General features: G+C 39.3%; 1 protein-coding gene across 3 annotated transcripts in view; it reads right to left on the minus strand.

Moving 5' to 3' along the window:
- LOC147034958 (extracellular calcium-sensing receptor-like) overlaps positions 1–15,953 on the minus strand; it is a 51,704-nt gene that overhangs the window by 32,456 nt on the left and 3,295 nt on the right. For all 3 annotated transcript variants that reach the window (XM_085891661.1, XM_085891650.1, XM_085891671.1), the window contains 3 exons: positions 15,587–15,860; positions 6,951–7,224; positions 5,224–6,191 (listed from right to left, as the gene is read on the minus strand). In XM_085891661.1, coding sequence (XP_085747787.1) covers positions 5,224–6,191; positions 6,951–7,224; positions 15,587–15,860 — 1,516 coding nt within the window. The remainder of the gene's footprint in view (positions 1–5,223; positions 6,192–6,950; positions 7,225–15,586; positions 15,861–15,953) is intronic.

Below are 15,953 nucleotides of genomic sequence, written 5' to 3' on the forward strand. Positions count from 1 at the left end.
GCGAGCCGTATACGGCCCGGAGGCCGGAGGTTCCCCACCCCTGATTTAAGGCATCCAATGGTGGGTTTGTCGCAAAGGGGATAATTGGGAAATGCACATGTGCCTGTAAATTAAGTAAATTGTGTTTTGACTTTTTTGGGGGTTTGTTTTTTTGTACACCTTGTCGAGGTGGTATGAGAGCTAACACAATGCACAGCAAGGGGGGCATATGAGACAAGATGGGCAGGAGAGGGAAGGACAAAACAGCGGGGAACAGAGATATTCGGAGATCTGTGGAAGGGAGAGGGATAGGGTGGGAAACATGGGGTATACAAGATGGACATTAGAGGGCTTTCAGGAAGGAAAGCATGGAATTTGAAGGAGGTGGGTTTGGCATGGATTAATGGATGTAGAATAGATCGAGGATTTGGATGGGCAATGAAAAGAGGTGGTGGTGAACAGCTGTTTTGAAGGCCTGGAGGGAAGAAAAGGATTGAACAGAGTGAGGGACTTTATTCCAAAGGTGGGAAAAAGAGGAATGAGAGAGTGAAGGTGAGCAATGATTCCTCATCTTCTTAGATTTATCAGAAGGGGGTTGTTGGCGGATCTTGAGCACCATGCGGAAATATGGTGGGGACAAATTGCAGACAGAGCGGGGGGGGGGGGGTGAGACCGGAGAGGAGATGGCAGAAAACAAAAAGACCAGTGACCTGCCTATTGTGAGAGAGTGAGAGGCCCAAAGACTCATCCTTATCGTGGGAGATGCCAATGATCCGAAATGCCTTGGTTTCCACAGCATTAAGCCAAGAAAGGTGGAAGGCAGAAGCACCAGCCCAGAGGAGAGAGCAGTACTCCATCAGGCTGCAGACAAAAGCTTTGCATGTGATCAAGAGCTCAGGTGGGCCGAGGAAGGACTTTGCATGATGGACGATTCCCAGTCGGTGACTGACTTTGCAGGCAAGCTTGGAAATGTGGCTTTCCCAGGAAAGATCATGGCAGATAGTGAGACCCAGAAGATTGAAAGAAAGGACTTCTTCCAGAGGATTGTTGAGAAAATCGATTGTGGTGGGGAAGGGGGGGGTTAACAAACGTTCCTTTTAAAGAGACAAAGTGAGAGTGTGAAATTTGGCCGGATTGAAAGACATGTTCCACGTGTTGGATCAGTTTGTGATTTTACCCAGATCTGCAGTGAGTGAAGAAGAAGCTGCTTGCCCATCTGAGGGATGTCAGATTGTATGCCAGAGGGTGCAATCATCAGCAAAGAGAGAAAGAGGATTTTCCAGCGAATCTGAGAGATTATTGATGAAAATCAGAAAAAAACACAGGGCCAAGAACACTGCCTTGAGGAACACCAGTGTGGACGGGAAGAGGAGATGAGAGAATTCCATTAAGAGCCACGCATTGACTGTGACAAGAGAAGAAGTTTGCAAGCCATGAGTGGAGATTGCCTTGGATGCCATAAGAAGAGAGTTTGTTGAACAGGGCGGGATGCCAGACCGTATCGAAAGCCCGTGATATGTCTGTGGAGATGGCTCTGATCTCATGGTTGGCATTTAGGACCTCCAGCCATTGTTGGGAAAGCATAATTAGCATGCCCAGGGTTGAGTGACCTGGTCTGAATCCAAATTGATGGTCGGAAATCAGGCCATTAGAGAGGAGGAAGGATTTGATGTCAGAAGAGGAAGGATTTGATACTTTTTTTTGAGACTGTGGAATATTTCATGTCCATTCCCATTTTAATCCTGGTACATGGGACCCAGATTAACATCCCATCTAACAATGGCATACTTTAAGATAGTGGTCTTGCAGTGTGTCCATTTAAGAAAGAAAGACAAGCACAGTCAGGTCAAAGGCAATGCACTGTTTCTATGCCATCCAGACCATCATTAACTGTTTTTAAGCATGTTACACATTTAGATTCATAAAACACATATCATGCCTCAAATCCCAATCATAATATATTTGTCAACCCTTCCCACTTGGACTAGGATTAAATGCATAAAATTGTTTTGTTTGCTCAATATTTAGAAAAAGCAATATTGATCTTGATTTTTTTTTTTCCTATATTAATGAAAATCAAAAAAAAATTGTTATACATTACCATATACTGTACTGTATTTAATTATCATCTTTGAAAATAATGTTTAGCCTTTTCCTGCCCAGCACTCCCCTTCACAAAAGGTGGTGTGTGTGCGTTTTTGTCCACTTAATCCCATCTGCCCCTTTTTCAAAGAGCAAATGTCCAAATGTTCTCTTCATTCCTTCAAAATGGTGAAACATTGCCATTGCTTCCATCCCTTATTCCTATTTCCAATATTGTCTATTCACAATTGCTGTAGTTTCCTATCCACTTGCAGATTTCCGCATTTACCTTGTTTGTTTGTATTTCCTGCCTGTTTACATGTTAATTGTCTACTCAGTCCACTCCCTCCATTGTCCTGTCTACATGTCCCTTCCACTGCTGCCTTGGTGTTCATTCCTTCCACATTTCTCCATTCTCCTTTATAAATCAACTCGCTCTATCCCATCGCTGTATAAACATAAACCCTTCTGTCAATCACGTCTTCCATGAGCCTGTGGTATATGTGAAGGACCTACAGTTGTGAAGGACCTACCACGACATACTATTGACAACCTATCATGAGGATATCAACTATACACACAAGTTTTGAAGTTAAAAAAATACACTAATTGTCTCTTGTAGAATGTACCACTTTTGTAAATCCTTTATTACCCTTTCCGGAGGAGAGGGTATTGCACTTTGGACCATTTGTCTGTTACATTGCAAAAAACATTTTTTTGACAAGTATGTTGGTCGTTTCCGTTTGTCTGTCCCCTCACCATTACTCACTTACAGGTCACAATTTTTTAACTGATCTTCATGAAACTTCACAAAATGGTGGAGTTGGTGGTCCATCAGAATCCTATATATTTTTGAGGTCAAAAGGTCAACAAACTTTTCAAATATCTAAAATCCTCAATTTTCATCCAATTGAGATGAAATTTGAAAAACATTTGCAAATCAGGTCACTGAATTCAACCATCTATTGTTTTTGAGTTCAACTTAGGCCAAAAGGACAACATAGTCCAAATTAGTAAAATTGTCTATTTTCATCTGATTGACTTGAAATTTGAAGAGGATTTATATTTTACTGTAGGTCACTGAATTCAACCAGCCAATTATTTTGGAAGTCAACATATACCAAAAGGTTAACATAGGCCAAAGTCAACAACTTGTATGGGATTTCTAAAATCCTCACTTTTATTTCCCTTGACCTGAAATTTGAAGAGGATTTGCATATCAGGTCACTGAAGTCAACGAACAAGTATTTTTTAGGTCAGCATCAGCCAAAACATCAACATAGGCCAAGAAGTCAACATAGTCATTTCTAAAATTGTCAATTTTCATCCATTTGACTTGAAATTTAAAGAGGATTTTGTGTGTTTTGTCATTGAATTCAACCAAAAATTTGTTTTACAGATTTCACAAGTATCGTGCTACGCATGACATCTTTCTCGTTTGTTTGTTTGTTTGTCCATAAAGAACGTGAATATGGTTTTTCTCTGTAACCACTCGTCAGATTGACACAAATTTTTCACCATTGGAGCACGTACTCCTGTGGAATGTTATATTGATATTTATGACATCGGTCACGTGGTATGGCAGCCATATTGGAAAAAAAGGAAAAATTTGAGCCTCTGTATCTCCAAAACGGAGCTGAGTATCCAGAAATAAGTTACTATCCAGAAATAATTCCAGTTATATCTATGTATCTCCAAAACCGCACCATGGAAAAAAATTGAAATGTGCCACATAGCAAGTACTCCCCACGGGGAATAAATAGATTTTTGTGTGTCACAGGTGTCTTCATTATGAAGTCATAATTGCACATGTAGAATGCTACATCCGATCAGTATAATAAAATTTTGAGGGTCTTCATGGGATCAATTGGTTGACAGAAAAAAATTGATGATCCAATGGTCACGTGGTTTGGCCGCCATATTTTTATTTTTTTTATCCTTCAAAAGTCTTTTTTTTTGAAACAGCTGAACAGATCAAGGCAAAAATTATAGCTATGACTGCCTATCCATGAGGAACAAAATGTTCCCACATATGATGTCATGGGTCACATTGTTTGGCAGCAATATTAGATTAACCCTAAAACCTTAAAAAAAAAATCTTCTCCAGAACAGCTGGACAGATCGAGGGGAAGCTTCACATACTTGTTCCCCAATCTGTAAGGATAACAGGGAGTTCATGAATAATTGAATGGTCACATTGTCTGGCAGCCATATTGGATTGAACAAAAATCTTTAAAACATTCTTTCTCTTGAACTGCTTCATCGATCAATGTGAAACTTCACATTTATGATCTAGTAGACATGGGGAATATATATGTTTTAAATTTCAACCTGATCGGATGCATGGTCTGGTACCCAGAATTTTTTTTTTAATCAGGGGTCTGTTTGATTATATTTATTTATTTTTGCATAAGGCTCACTTGGCTGCGCCTGGTTGAGTTTGTGGGTAGAGGAGTAGCACCTGACAACCGAATCCTATCCAGGTTCCTCCTGCTGAATTCATCTTTGCTTTTTCCTTGTTCGGGTTCCTTCTGATGACTCTAATGCAGTACTGTACCGACAGTATTTGGTTTTCCATTTGATTAACATTTAATTTATTGTAATCCCATTCTGAATTCAATTAAATAATATTAAACGTCATGGGTCAGGGTCAAGTGTCTGATCAAAGCGACGTTATATCAAAGCATGACATCTTCATACCCGGTCATCATTGCCAGAAGTTATAAAGTGGCAGTTCTAGTTATGTTTATTATTAATTACATAACACACCAGTGCACAAACATCACACAACATATACTACACAAACACCACACAAAACAAGCCCTGGTGAGGGTCTGCAATCTCTGATTGTACTTTTTTCTTGTTTTAAGTGTAAAGGTTAAGTTGGGGCTAATGGAACATGAGTGGAATGCCTTGAAATTGTGTTTGCTATGGAAGTGCATTGGCTTGAGTGTGACTGGCATACATACTTTCACATGTGTTTACTTTGCTTAGATTGGTAACTGACACAGCTTTCCCACCAAAGATCAGATTATTGATTCTGTTGATGTCATGTCACATCTTCATGTCTATATTTTGCATAATCCATGATATTTACCAAAATCAACAACAACATATTAAAAGAAAACTGACTATTTTGTTCCTGTAAACACAAAATTTTACCTGCCAGTGTTCGAAATCATTGATGTTGCAGCAGGAGGAATTTACAAAAGGACCTTTCCCATGCACACACTCTCTAATATCCTGCAGTGCATGCGCAATTGCATACACACCCATGAAAGTATTAAAAGTGACACGAAGCTGAGTTGTATCTGTGAAAGGTGAGTAAACCTCAGATAATCGTTCTTCTCCTGTACACAATGAATTCCCAACCTTCCTTTCATCCCAGATGCAATGAAATGTATTCTCCCACAATTCCAAAATAAAGTCATTCAGAAACCGATCTTCTGTGATATCGTCGCTTGCTTTTGCGACTTTCCCAGCATCAAAAGAAGTTTTAATAGAATCATGTAAAGACTCAGTAGAAAAATGAGCTTTCTTTTTGGAACTTCTCACTGCTAACATGCTTTCGTTGCATAAAGTATTGTTCTGTTCTTTCAAAGCCTTAGGTTGTGAAATGTATTTTGTTGCAAAATCTCTACAGACTTCAAAATTAGCAACATTTCTGTAGTTTTTGCATTGGAATGAAACATTATGCTTGTTAAAGGCAAAACCAGATATGTTTACACACTGGTACTCAGCAAATTTTATGAACGTGTAATTATTCAAAAGCACCATTTCTATTTTACTCTTAAGACAAAAGCCTTTTTCATTGCAAGAAGTAATGAGAAAACGATTTTGTGCATGTCTCTTTTGTCTATTCGATATATGTTTTATTTTTGGTTTCAAACTTGTGAGATAGTCTTGGAGACCTTTGATGGTCCCCTTGCGAACTGAAAACCCAATGGTGCCTTCAAAAACAGGAGCGAATTTTGAAGTGTCTATGAGAGGAGATGTAACCCATGTTTGGCTTGCAATCCACGTCTTTCCCGTTATGTTTTGTCTTAATACTTCCTCTGCAAATGGAACAAAGTCTGGTTCAGTTGAATACAATAATATTACCTTTGGCTTTGGCTTGTCCACAAGCTCACCTGTTGTGAAACAACAAAAATAAAATAGTGAGAATATTTTGCACAGCAGACACAGTACTGTGCTTGGTCTGATGTAGGATGAAACATAGGTAGTACCTTTTTGCTGTCTAGTCTAGATTTGATTCTCTACCTGACTTTTAACTGCTTCAGATTGATGCTACACAAGCAGGGTGTTGTATCAATAAGTGCATGGTCCCTCAGTTAAAAGGTAAGCTGAGTAACCCATCCACGAGCATCCATGGTGTCTTTCATGGAGTTTATGCAAGTTATTCCTCAGGCCTGGCCTGCAAGTTTGTGAAAGTTTGACAAAAACTTTCACACCTGACCCCTTAACAAGGTGGGAATAATTGGATCCATTGAAGTTGACATAGTTGTCGTACTAGTACTACAAAGTACAAACTACCACCGCTGTATTTAGCACTGATACATTTCAATGGCATATTCTTTACATCTACAATTACTTGTACATCTTTTACATTTACAACTTCCTTTTACAATGTAGGGAAACCAATCAAACATGGAACTCAATAGAAGGCTACAATAGAGATTAAAATGAACCATTCACTATCCAGAAATAATACTTGCAAACGTTAGATTAAACATTTTCAGAGTAATAACCCAAACAAAAATGCTAGCCCTAAGAGCACATTACATTAACTAATGTAATCAAATTATTAGTAAAATATAATCAAGGTAGATGTTAACTGTTATGATTGGCAAAATACGGTATATGTGACTGTCAGTGAAAAGAAGAATTACCAAGGTGCTTTAGAATACGTTCATCTTGAACTTTGGGCAACATGTGATGAAAAGCAATGCAAACGCCATGCATCTCTGCCTCCTGTAGGAAGTCTGTGACACCATTTCGTCCATAAGCATCATCCACAGCCAGTGTTCCAATATAAAGCCAACCAAAGTAGCGTACGAGGCTTACAAGTGCTGAGGAGTGGTAACTATCATTTGGAAAGGTTCGCATAAATGAAGGATACTGCTTTTTGTCAGCAAGGCATTTGCATGCTGATGCATAGCTAATCTGAAAAAACCATGCACACAAATCATATAATAAAGTTGCATTCATTTGCATCGCCGAAAGAATATTGTAAGGGAGTGGTCGAATAGTTCAGTAAGTAATGTGTATAAAGTACAGAAAGATTGGTTTTTGGCTTAAATCAAAATGCTAACACCTATAAAACTTTTTGTGTTTGTTCATTTTAGACAAAACATAAGGAATATTTAACACTAGCAGAGACCCGTGGAAATTCCACATAATGTATAATATGAGTTGAAGTCCTCAACTCTCCCACCCCACCACCCCCACCCCACCACCCCCACCCCGCCACCATTTTACAAACTCCAAGTCCTCAACTTCTGCCTCCCAACCCCAAGTCCTCACTCTCCCCCTCCTAACCGAAAGGTGTCAATCATCTCCCCACTCCAAGCCTTCAAACCCCTTCTCCACCAGTCACAGTCGCATGTCAAACTCACAATCCTGCGAGATATGTTGAAAATATATTAGTGCCATACCATAGCGACAAAAATGACAAGAATCATGACACGGTAGACAAAAGCGGCATTTTTGCAACAGAGCTGCACATGGGAATTATGATTTTAAAAAGGTCATGCTCCAAAGAAATGGACAATAGGAAGAGTGCTTTTATGATGTCGTAATGACATCATCACTTATTACTTCTGGTGTAAAACTAAGTTGGTATCAAAATTACACCATAAAATAATATGATGTGATATTTAAGACATATGGACTATGTATGTTGGTCAAGGAACTGCATAACGATGTAATTATATAGATTAAAGCTACACATTAAGTGTTATGATGTCATCATTTCTTAATTTTATTGTGAAACCAAAAAAAAGTGGTAGAATTTCATAATTTAAATGTTGTAAGTGAATATTTCAACACGTTTTGACCCTGTATTGTGATGATAACAGTTTTGTTTATTTGAACAGAAATATAAATATTGTGTTGCTATTAAAAGTCTGTCTTCAAATTACACCGAAAACAATGATATTTAATACAATATAGTCGTGATGATTTAATACCCATTACTGTAATTCTTTAGATATTTGAATGAGCTGTCCTGTTAAATGTCTTCATTTTATTTGTTTCATATTTACAATTAATTTTTCAGTCCATCATGGACTGGACTGCCTGCATCATTTGTCAGCAAGCTACACCAGAGAACTTGTGTCCGCAGACAAGACACAATTATGATGCAACCACAGTCTACAATGCATTTCTTTAAAATGTGGAAGAATTTCGCAAGATTGATGCATTACCAGTTGACATAGATTATGGAGGAAACGGAACAGCAGAACACTTTATAAGAAATAAGGCTTCATGGCATCAATCTTCCCATCAAAAGTTCAAAAAAATCAAAACTTGAAAGGCAATAAATAAAATAATAATCGAGAAAAACAAGATGAGGTGCTCGGGATGCAACATTCAAAGAGGCAGTCAGTGTTCATTGCTAAATTCACTGAAGATTCATTCTTCAGAAAAGTGTGTGCATATTCTGTGAAACCACTCATGCTTACAAACTACACAAATTTAAAACATTTAGTGCTGATGAATCCCTCAGACAGATGACAACTGACATCCAATACAAGCAACTCCTTGCAAAAATAGCAGGTGGGGATTTAGTTGCACTAGAAGCTCGGTACCATCTTGAATGTTTGACACAATAGAGAAACAGACATCGGGTTCATCAAAGAAAAAGTACATCATCAAGCATAAAATGAGATCGAGTAGATGCCAGAGCATTTGTCCAGCTGGTGTCTCATGTTGAATATGCCATTGAGGACGCAACATAATTCTTCATGCTGTCTGAACTTCACACTCTATACCAACATCATCTTCAGAATCTTGGGTATGACATATCCATCAACAAGACCCATTTAAAAAACAGGCTTCTTGAACACTTTGCTGATACAGATATGTGGGAACAGTCAGATGGCAAGAATGTAGTTTTTTTTGTTTCAAGAGGGAAAGCAAAAATTGTTCAAGGATGGTTTTCTGGAGCACAACTATGAATCAGATGCTCTCTTGTTTGCAAAAGTAGCAAAATATGCAGAGAAGAAATGTTGAGAGACTCGCTTCAAATTTTTGGCCATTTCCCCCCAGATTGTCATAATAGTCTGCCCAGCACAAAATTCCTTTCATCAATGATCTTTTATATAACAAACTTAAATAGTGATGTGGATGATATTCAGACTTGTAAAACTATATCTCAATTGTTCCTTCACAACACAAAGAAAAGATGCCAACAGAAGAAACTCTAAATTGGCATTCTCCAGCGCGAGAGCCTCCACCTCCCATCTGCATTGGATTGAACATTCACACCTTGACAAGAAACAGAAAAATGATCGACAAACTCACAAAATTAGGCCTGAGTATTTCATATAGCCAGGTTCTACAGCTTGAGAATTACTTAGCCTCTTCAACGTGTGATAAATTTCAACGTGATGGTATTGTGTGTCCATTTATTCTGAGGAAGAGTCTCTTCACAATTGGAGCATTAGATATCATTGATCACAACCCTTTTTAGACCACAGCCAAGGGATCATTTCATGGGAGCATTACAAGCATTATCCAGTTCCGTGTACAAGATAATCTTGGGGATTTCAGACACTGACATTTCCTCCTGAATGCCTTAAGAGAAAGCCTTGCCTTCCTGATTCATTCAGCATAGTTGATGCAGTACAACTAAAGGTGTCAAAGATTTGTGTACCAGAGGTAAAGGCCCGGTCACACCTTGACGTTTTAGCCAGCGATGGCAACGTATTAAAATGTATGTAAAACGCTGGCTTACGTTGAACTTTTGATGTTTTTTTTTAAAGATTCGGACGTATTCATAGCGACTTGGTCTTATGTATAACGCATTGGTAACGGACACAGAACGTTTCGTTGTGTTATAGATAACTTATACCAACGAATGCTGAACCTGTTGTCGGCCTACACAACCGATGCCCAACGATAGTCTAACTTAGGCATAGCGCGTTGCACGCATCGCCGACGATGTCGTGACGTAGCCTATTAAAAGGCTGACGCACAACGATTCGAATCATAACTGCCGTAGAAATGGAAGTGACAACATCGCGGTCACACCTTGACGATCTTGCCAGCGTATGCCGACCAAAGAAAAATGTGTCTAAAACGTTGGGGCACGTCAAATACGGTATGAGTAAGTTTGGTATACGTGAGTAGAACGCTAAAGTACGCTATCATACGTCGTAGTAAGTAGAGTACGTCAAGAAATTTTAAACATGTTCAAAATTTTACGAGGTACTCGGCGTATGACAAACGTTCCGCATGCGATGGGGATAAGTTTTACACACGATATGTGGATGCTTACACACGTCCACAAAGGCTACTTATAAGCTACTCATAAGTCGAAACACGTCGCGGTAATGTCTTTTTTACGAGAAACTTATTTCTAACTTATGTTTGACGTGCTTTGAACCAATTATTTAAGTAGTCCCAACACACATCGACGTATGTAGACGTATTCCAATGACGTCTTCCGGTCGACAAAAAAAAAAAAAAATGAACGTGTTTCTAGCTTACAACTGCCATATAAAGACGTGTTCCCAGCGGTTTTGGGAATTGCTATATTAAAAGGTGAACCCAACAGTGTTTTCGAGTCCTTTTTGAGTCGATGTCCATGTCAGCAGTAACAGTATCAGTATCGGTATCAGTATTAGTTGTAGTTTGTTCATGTTGGCAGTAGTAGGTGAGTGTGAGGGGGAGGGTGTGGGTTATGATGGATCGTCCTTGCGTCCGCGTGTCCACGGGTAGGAGACATCTTTTCACCATTGTTCGAAGTTCTTCGCGGCTAATTTTTTATGGGGCTTTTTCAACAATGAGCTATAGCTTGTTTTTACGATTCAGGTCTATTCATAACGGGTTGGACAAATGCACAATGAACTAATAATGTGCATAGAACGCTTTGATTACTTATAGATACGATATAACAACGAATAATTATCGTGAAGCCGCCGTTCACAAACTATGCCCAACGATAGCCTAACTTATCCATATCGTGCAGCAGTTTATCTTTGCCGGTGACGTAGGGTTTGCTATTCATAGGCTGCCACTCAACGATTTAAATGGCTGCATCTCCACTATTGAAAGTAGACGCTTGCGCTCAACAATTGGATTTTTTTTTACACTCAACGACTTTTAAACGGTACCACTCAGCTATTTTCATTGTTTACAATGAACGATTTAAATTGCTGTCACTCGCCTTTGTTTTTTTGACGCTGGGGTTTTGAAATTTGAAGCATTTCTTCTGAACGTGTTAAAACGCTCAAACTCGACTATTTTAAATAGACGCTGCCGATGGATAATTGGAATCATAGCCAAGCTAGACATCGAAGTGTGAACATCCTCGTCATGCCGAAGAAAAGTTTGAAGAATGCTGCAAATAAGTGTCCTGGCCGTGGCCGTGGACGCTGACGCAAGGACGATCCATTATACCGACGTCTTTCAGCCTATGAGTAACTTAAAAGTAACGTCTGTCGACGTGTGGCAACGATCGCATAACGTGCCAACAACACGTTAATCATACGTTAGAAATAAGTTTCGGGTACGCAAAACATTACCTCGGCGTGTCTCAACTTATGATTAACTTACAAGTAGCATGTGTTGACGTCTGTCAACGATCGCAGACCGTGCATACAACTTGTGGCCAGCGGAGCGGAACGTGTGAGTCATACGCTGGCATACGTCATGAAATTTCAAGCATGAAAAAATTTGAGGACAACCAAAAAGTACAACGTTTAAAGCCAGCGTACAATGACGTATGGCAGTGTTTTTCAGCGTGCTCTCAATGTTATCAAAACTTACCCATAACGTATTCAACGTGTGCCAGCGTTTTAGAAAAAAAAAATCAAAAATCGGCATACGTTGGCTAAAACGTCAAGGTGTGACCGGGCCTTTACCATGACATCTGTCAATGGAAAACTAAACGAGGCCAAAGCGAAGGAGGAAAACTGGTTTCAACATGCTATAAATTTTCTATAGAATGATTCTTGTAAGAAGGGAGAGGCAATATATTGGGCTGCATATCATGCTTCTGAGTGGTCTTCTCCACTCAACCCACCTGCCTTAACTGCCCTCCTACCACTCTTTCATGAAAAGGAACTCACCAGGAGTGCCTTTTCATGAAAAGACACTACAAGCACCAAGTCTATCACAAGTCTATCACAGAGTTCCTCCACCTTGGCCAAAAACATAACCCTCAGAAAATAATATGTGATAATATTTTCCAAATCTGTTTGTATGATTATGTAAATAAACATGACGTCATACAAGACTCTTCGGGCAAGTCGTGTTTTTATTTTTTTTTGATCATGACCTTTTCTTAATTAGTAAGTCGATGCAGTTCTTTGGTGAAAAAAAAAATGGTGCTTTTGTCCACCATGTAATGATTTTTTCACTGAGGTACCTCACGATATGTGACAATAAACGACCTGAAACCAATTATCTTCTTTCTGATGCATTTGTACACATTCTTAAAAGTAAATAATAACCATAGACAAAGACCTTTTATAATGACATAGGTTTAAGCCGTGCTTGAGAGAATGTCAATCCCCTCCCCCTTCAAGCCCTAAGCTCCATTCCCACCCATTAGTCACCAACCAAACTCACAATCCCACGAGATAGGCAGAAAATATACTTGTCCATGAGCAGGTCATGGCCCGTAATGGTCGCCTGTCCAACTCACAATCCCACAAGATATGTGGAAAAGATATGTGACAATGAGGAGGTCATGGCCTATGATGGTTGCACGTCCAACTCACAATCCCGTGAGATATGTGGAAAAAAATGTGACAATAAACGACCCAAAACGAATTGTCTTCTTCCTGATGCTTATGTATGATACACACATCATTAAATTGAATAATGACCTTGGACAGAGTCGTTTTATGACATGGGCTTAAGCCCTGCTTGATAGAATGCCAACCCTTCCCCACTTCCTGCCTTCTCCAGCTTCATTGAAAAAGACACCAAGGAGAACAATCTCACCCACAATGCTTTATCCCTTGCAGACAATGCCGCTGTCCATCCTGTACAGAGATGCAAGACCGGTACTATAATCCAATACTTTTTGCCACCCCTTAGACCACCCTCCATGCAGATTTTACTTAAGTAGTCCTGGCACACCGACACAGTCATCCAAGCCTTAGGATTTGACCTCCATATGACAGGAAGCAGTTGCTTGAGATAGCCTTTTAGCGCTCGTGGGTTTTATGAGTGGAACAGTAGGAGCTTCATTTTGGGAAAAACTTTTTGCAATCGAATGCACAGTAGATGCAGCGATACCATGTGCGTACGTCCAACTTGTGTTGTTCTTTCACCATGCTAATGTCTTTTAATAATGTCTAATTCCACTGCTAAAGCTACACTGTCACTGCTTCTTGATACGAGGTGTCCATGGCGAAGCACTCACGGGTCTATTCACACTCAACATGAATGATGTGGGATTTATCAGCTAACCCGAGCAGCTTGGTTTATAAAGAACTATGCAATGCAATTTGCATCCATACTGTTTTACACAATGGCCACTCTCATTCATAGACTGATTTTCTTCCACCATGTGGGTGCAGAGGGATACTGTACATGCACAGTGGAGTGAAAACACATCTCTGTATTGCGCATGATTTCAACTTTTTTTCTTACGATTGCATTTTGCAAAAATCTAACATTTTTATTTGAATATCGCAGATTTTTAATTGAAATTGAAAATGATATGTGAAATTGCAGTGAACGAGGATTTGTGGGTGGAGTCAGGTGAACTATCCAACCAATGGGTGTAATGGAATATTAGACAGGCAGACAGACACATACATAATGATGAATTTGAACAGCTATCGGTGGAGTGCACACCTCCGCCAGGCTGAACAAATCACATTTTGTATTTCACTGATAAGGGAAGATTTGTATCTGAACCAAAATCTAATCAGTTTGTTCTTGTCATCACCTACCCAACTCCTCCACATGGTTTTGTCATAACTTATCCACAATTTTTGAAACATCATGCGATATATTGTTTCTGGCCCTCTCTCTCAATGGTGAAAAATCACTGACAAATTATTGTATCCGGATCCAGATTTGTATCTTCACCAAATCTAATTGATTTGTCCTCGTCACACACCCCACATGTCCAAGTTTTGTCCGAATACATGCACAACTTCTTGGATAAGTGATATATCATTTTTAGTTCAATCACTCAATGGTGAAGAATCATTTAAAAAATTCTCATATCTGGATTCAGATTTTCACTAAAATCAAATCAATTGTTCCTTGTCACAAACCCAACCTGCCCCCCAAATTTAGGGTGAATCTGTCCATGTACATTTTGAGATGTCATCATAGCCTGCTCATAGACAAACAAACAAGCAAGGGTGAAAACATAACCTCTGTCCACCTTCGGTGGCGTAGATAATTCCTTTACACCCTCTAAGAGAGTTGCGAAAAGCCTCCAGTCTTAGTTTTCTATTCTTGCCTCACAGAACTGCTGAATAACACAAATATCTGAGGCACTGCTCACCTCCATCACCTCTGTAAGCATTTGCAAACCAATCTGTCAACAAATCTCATTGTTAAGTTGAAACATAACTTGGATTGGTATGTGTATGCTCCATCTGGAAAAAGTGATGTGGAGAAAATATTTTATTTGCAGGAGGAAAGCTCATGGAAGAGTAGGGTAGATCTGACAGTGGTGCAAACATCGAGGTACGAAGAATGCCAATTTTAAGGAGGGGGGGAAGCTGAAACTCGTAAGTAAGATGGTTGAGTTAAGAAAAGTTAATGGGGATAATAAAGATCATGAGACAGAACTAGGAATGATAAGAGAGGGTCATGCACTGCCTGTTTGAAGTGCTGGAGGGAAGAGTGAGATAGAACAGGCTCAAGAAGATGGTTCCATGGACAGTAAAAGTAAGGCGTAAAAGAGTTGAGATGTGCAGTTAGCCTGGATTTTGGAAATTCAACCAGGAGGGGTTTACTGGAAAAATGCATGCATCCGGGCATAGATAAGGTGGGTCAGGGGACTGTGAGAGTGGAGGGAGCAATATTTGCTGGTGCATGTTAAACATCCCAAGGTGCCATTCATATTTTTAAAAAAGGATTCAATATCCTTGTACCATTGGCAAATGCCCAAATTCCTTTTCTACATTATGCTGATGAGATAATGACAACTGACCCGACATGCAGTACCTCTCACGTAAGACAACAAGGAGAGTACTTTCTCATACATATGTGTGCATACACTTTTCTCACTTAGTTAATGCTGGTGACTCATATAACATGAGATGACAACAACAAAAAAACCCCACAATTGACATCAGTGTATTGCAATGTAAAATAGACATACCTGTGGGATGTAAAATATACCAAGTAAACGTGCCATTGCTACAGCAAGTGTTGATCCTGAAGTTCCGATAACAGCTTGATAAAAACAAGGTTCTTCGCTTTCTGTTAGTGGCTCCATATAGTAAAGTGTGCTTTGAACAGTTGTTGGTACTCTAAAGCAGGAATCGTGGATGACATATCCAAGGGTGACATTGGGTAGGAGATTATGATTTCTATTTATTTCTGCGATGGCATAAACCATGCTCATTGTCCAACGAAGAACTCTCGGATTGAAACTGGAATGAGAAAATATTTATGATAAAATGACATTTTTTCCGACCTTTAAGAAAATGACAATATAGTATTTGCAAGTCAGATATGAAGAAAAC

Source organism: Eptatretus burgeri, chromosome 1 (assembly GCF_056783735.1).
Source record: "Eptatretus burgeri isolate ZD-2024b chromosome 1, Ebu_testis_v1, whole genome shotgun sequence".
In the NCBI taxonomy this organism is placed as follows: domain Eukaryota; kingdom Metazoa; phylum Chordata; class Myxini; order Myxiniformes; family Myxinidae; genus Eptatretus; species Eptatretus burgeri.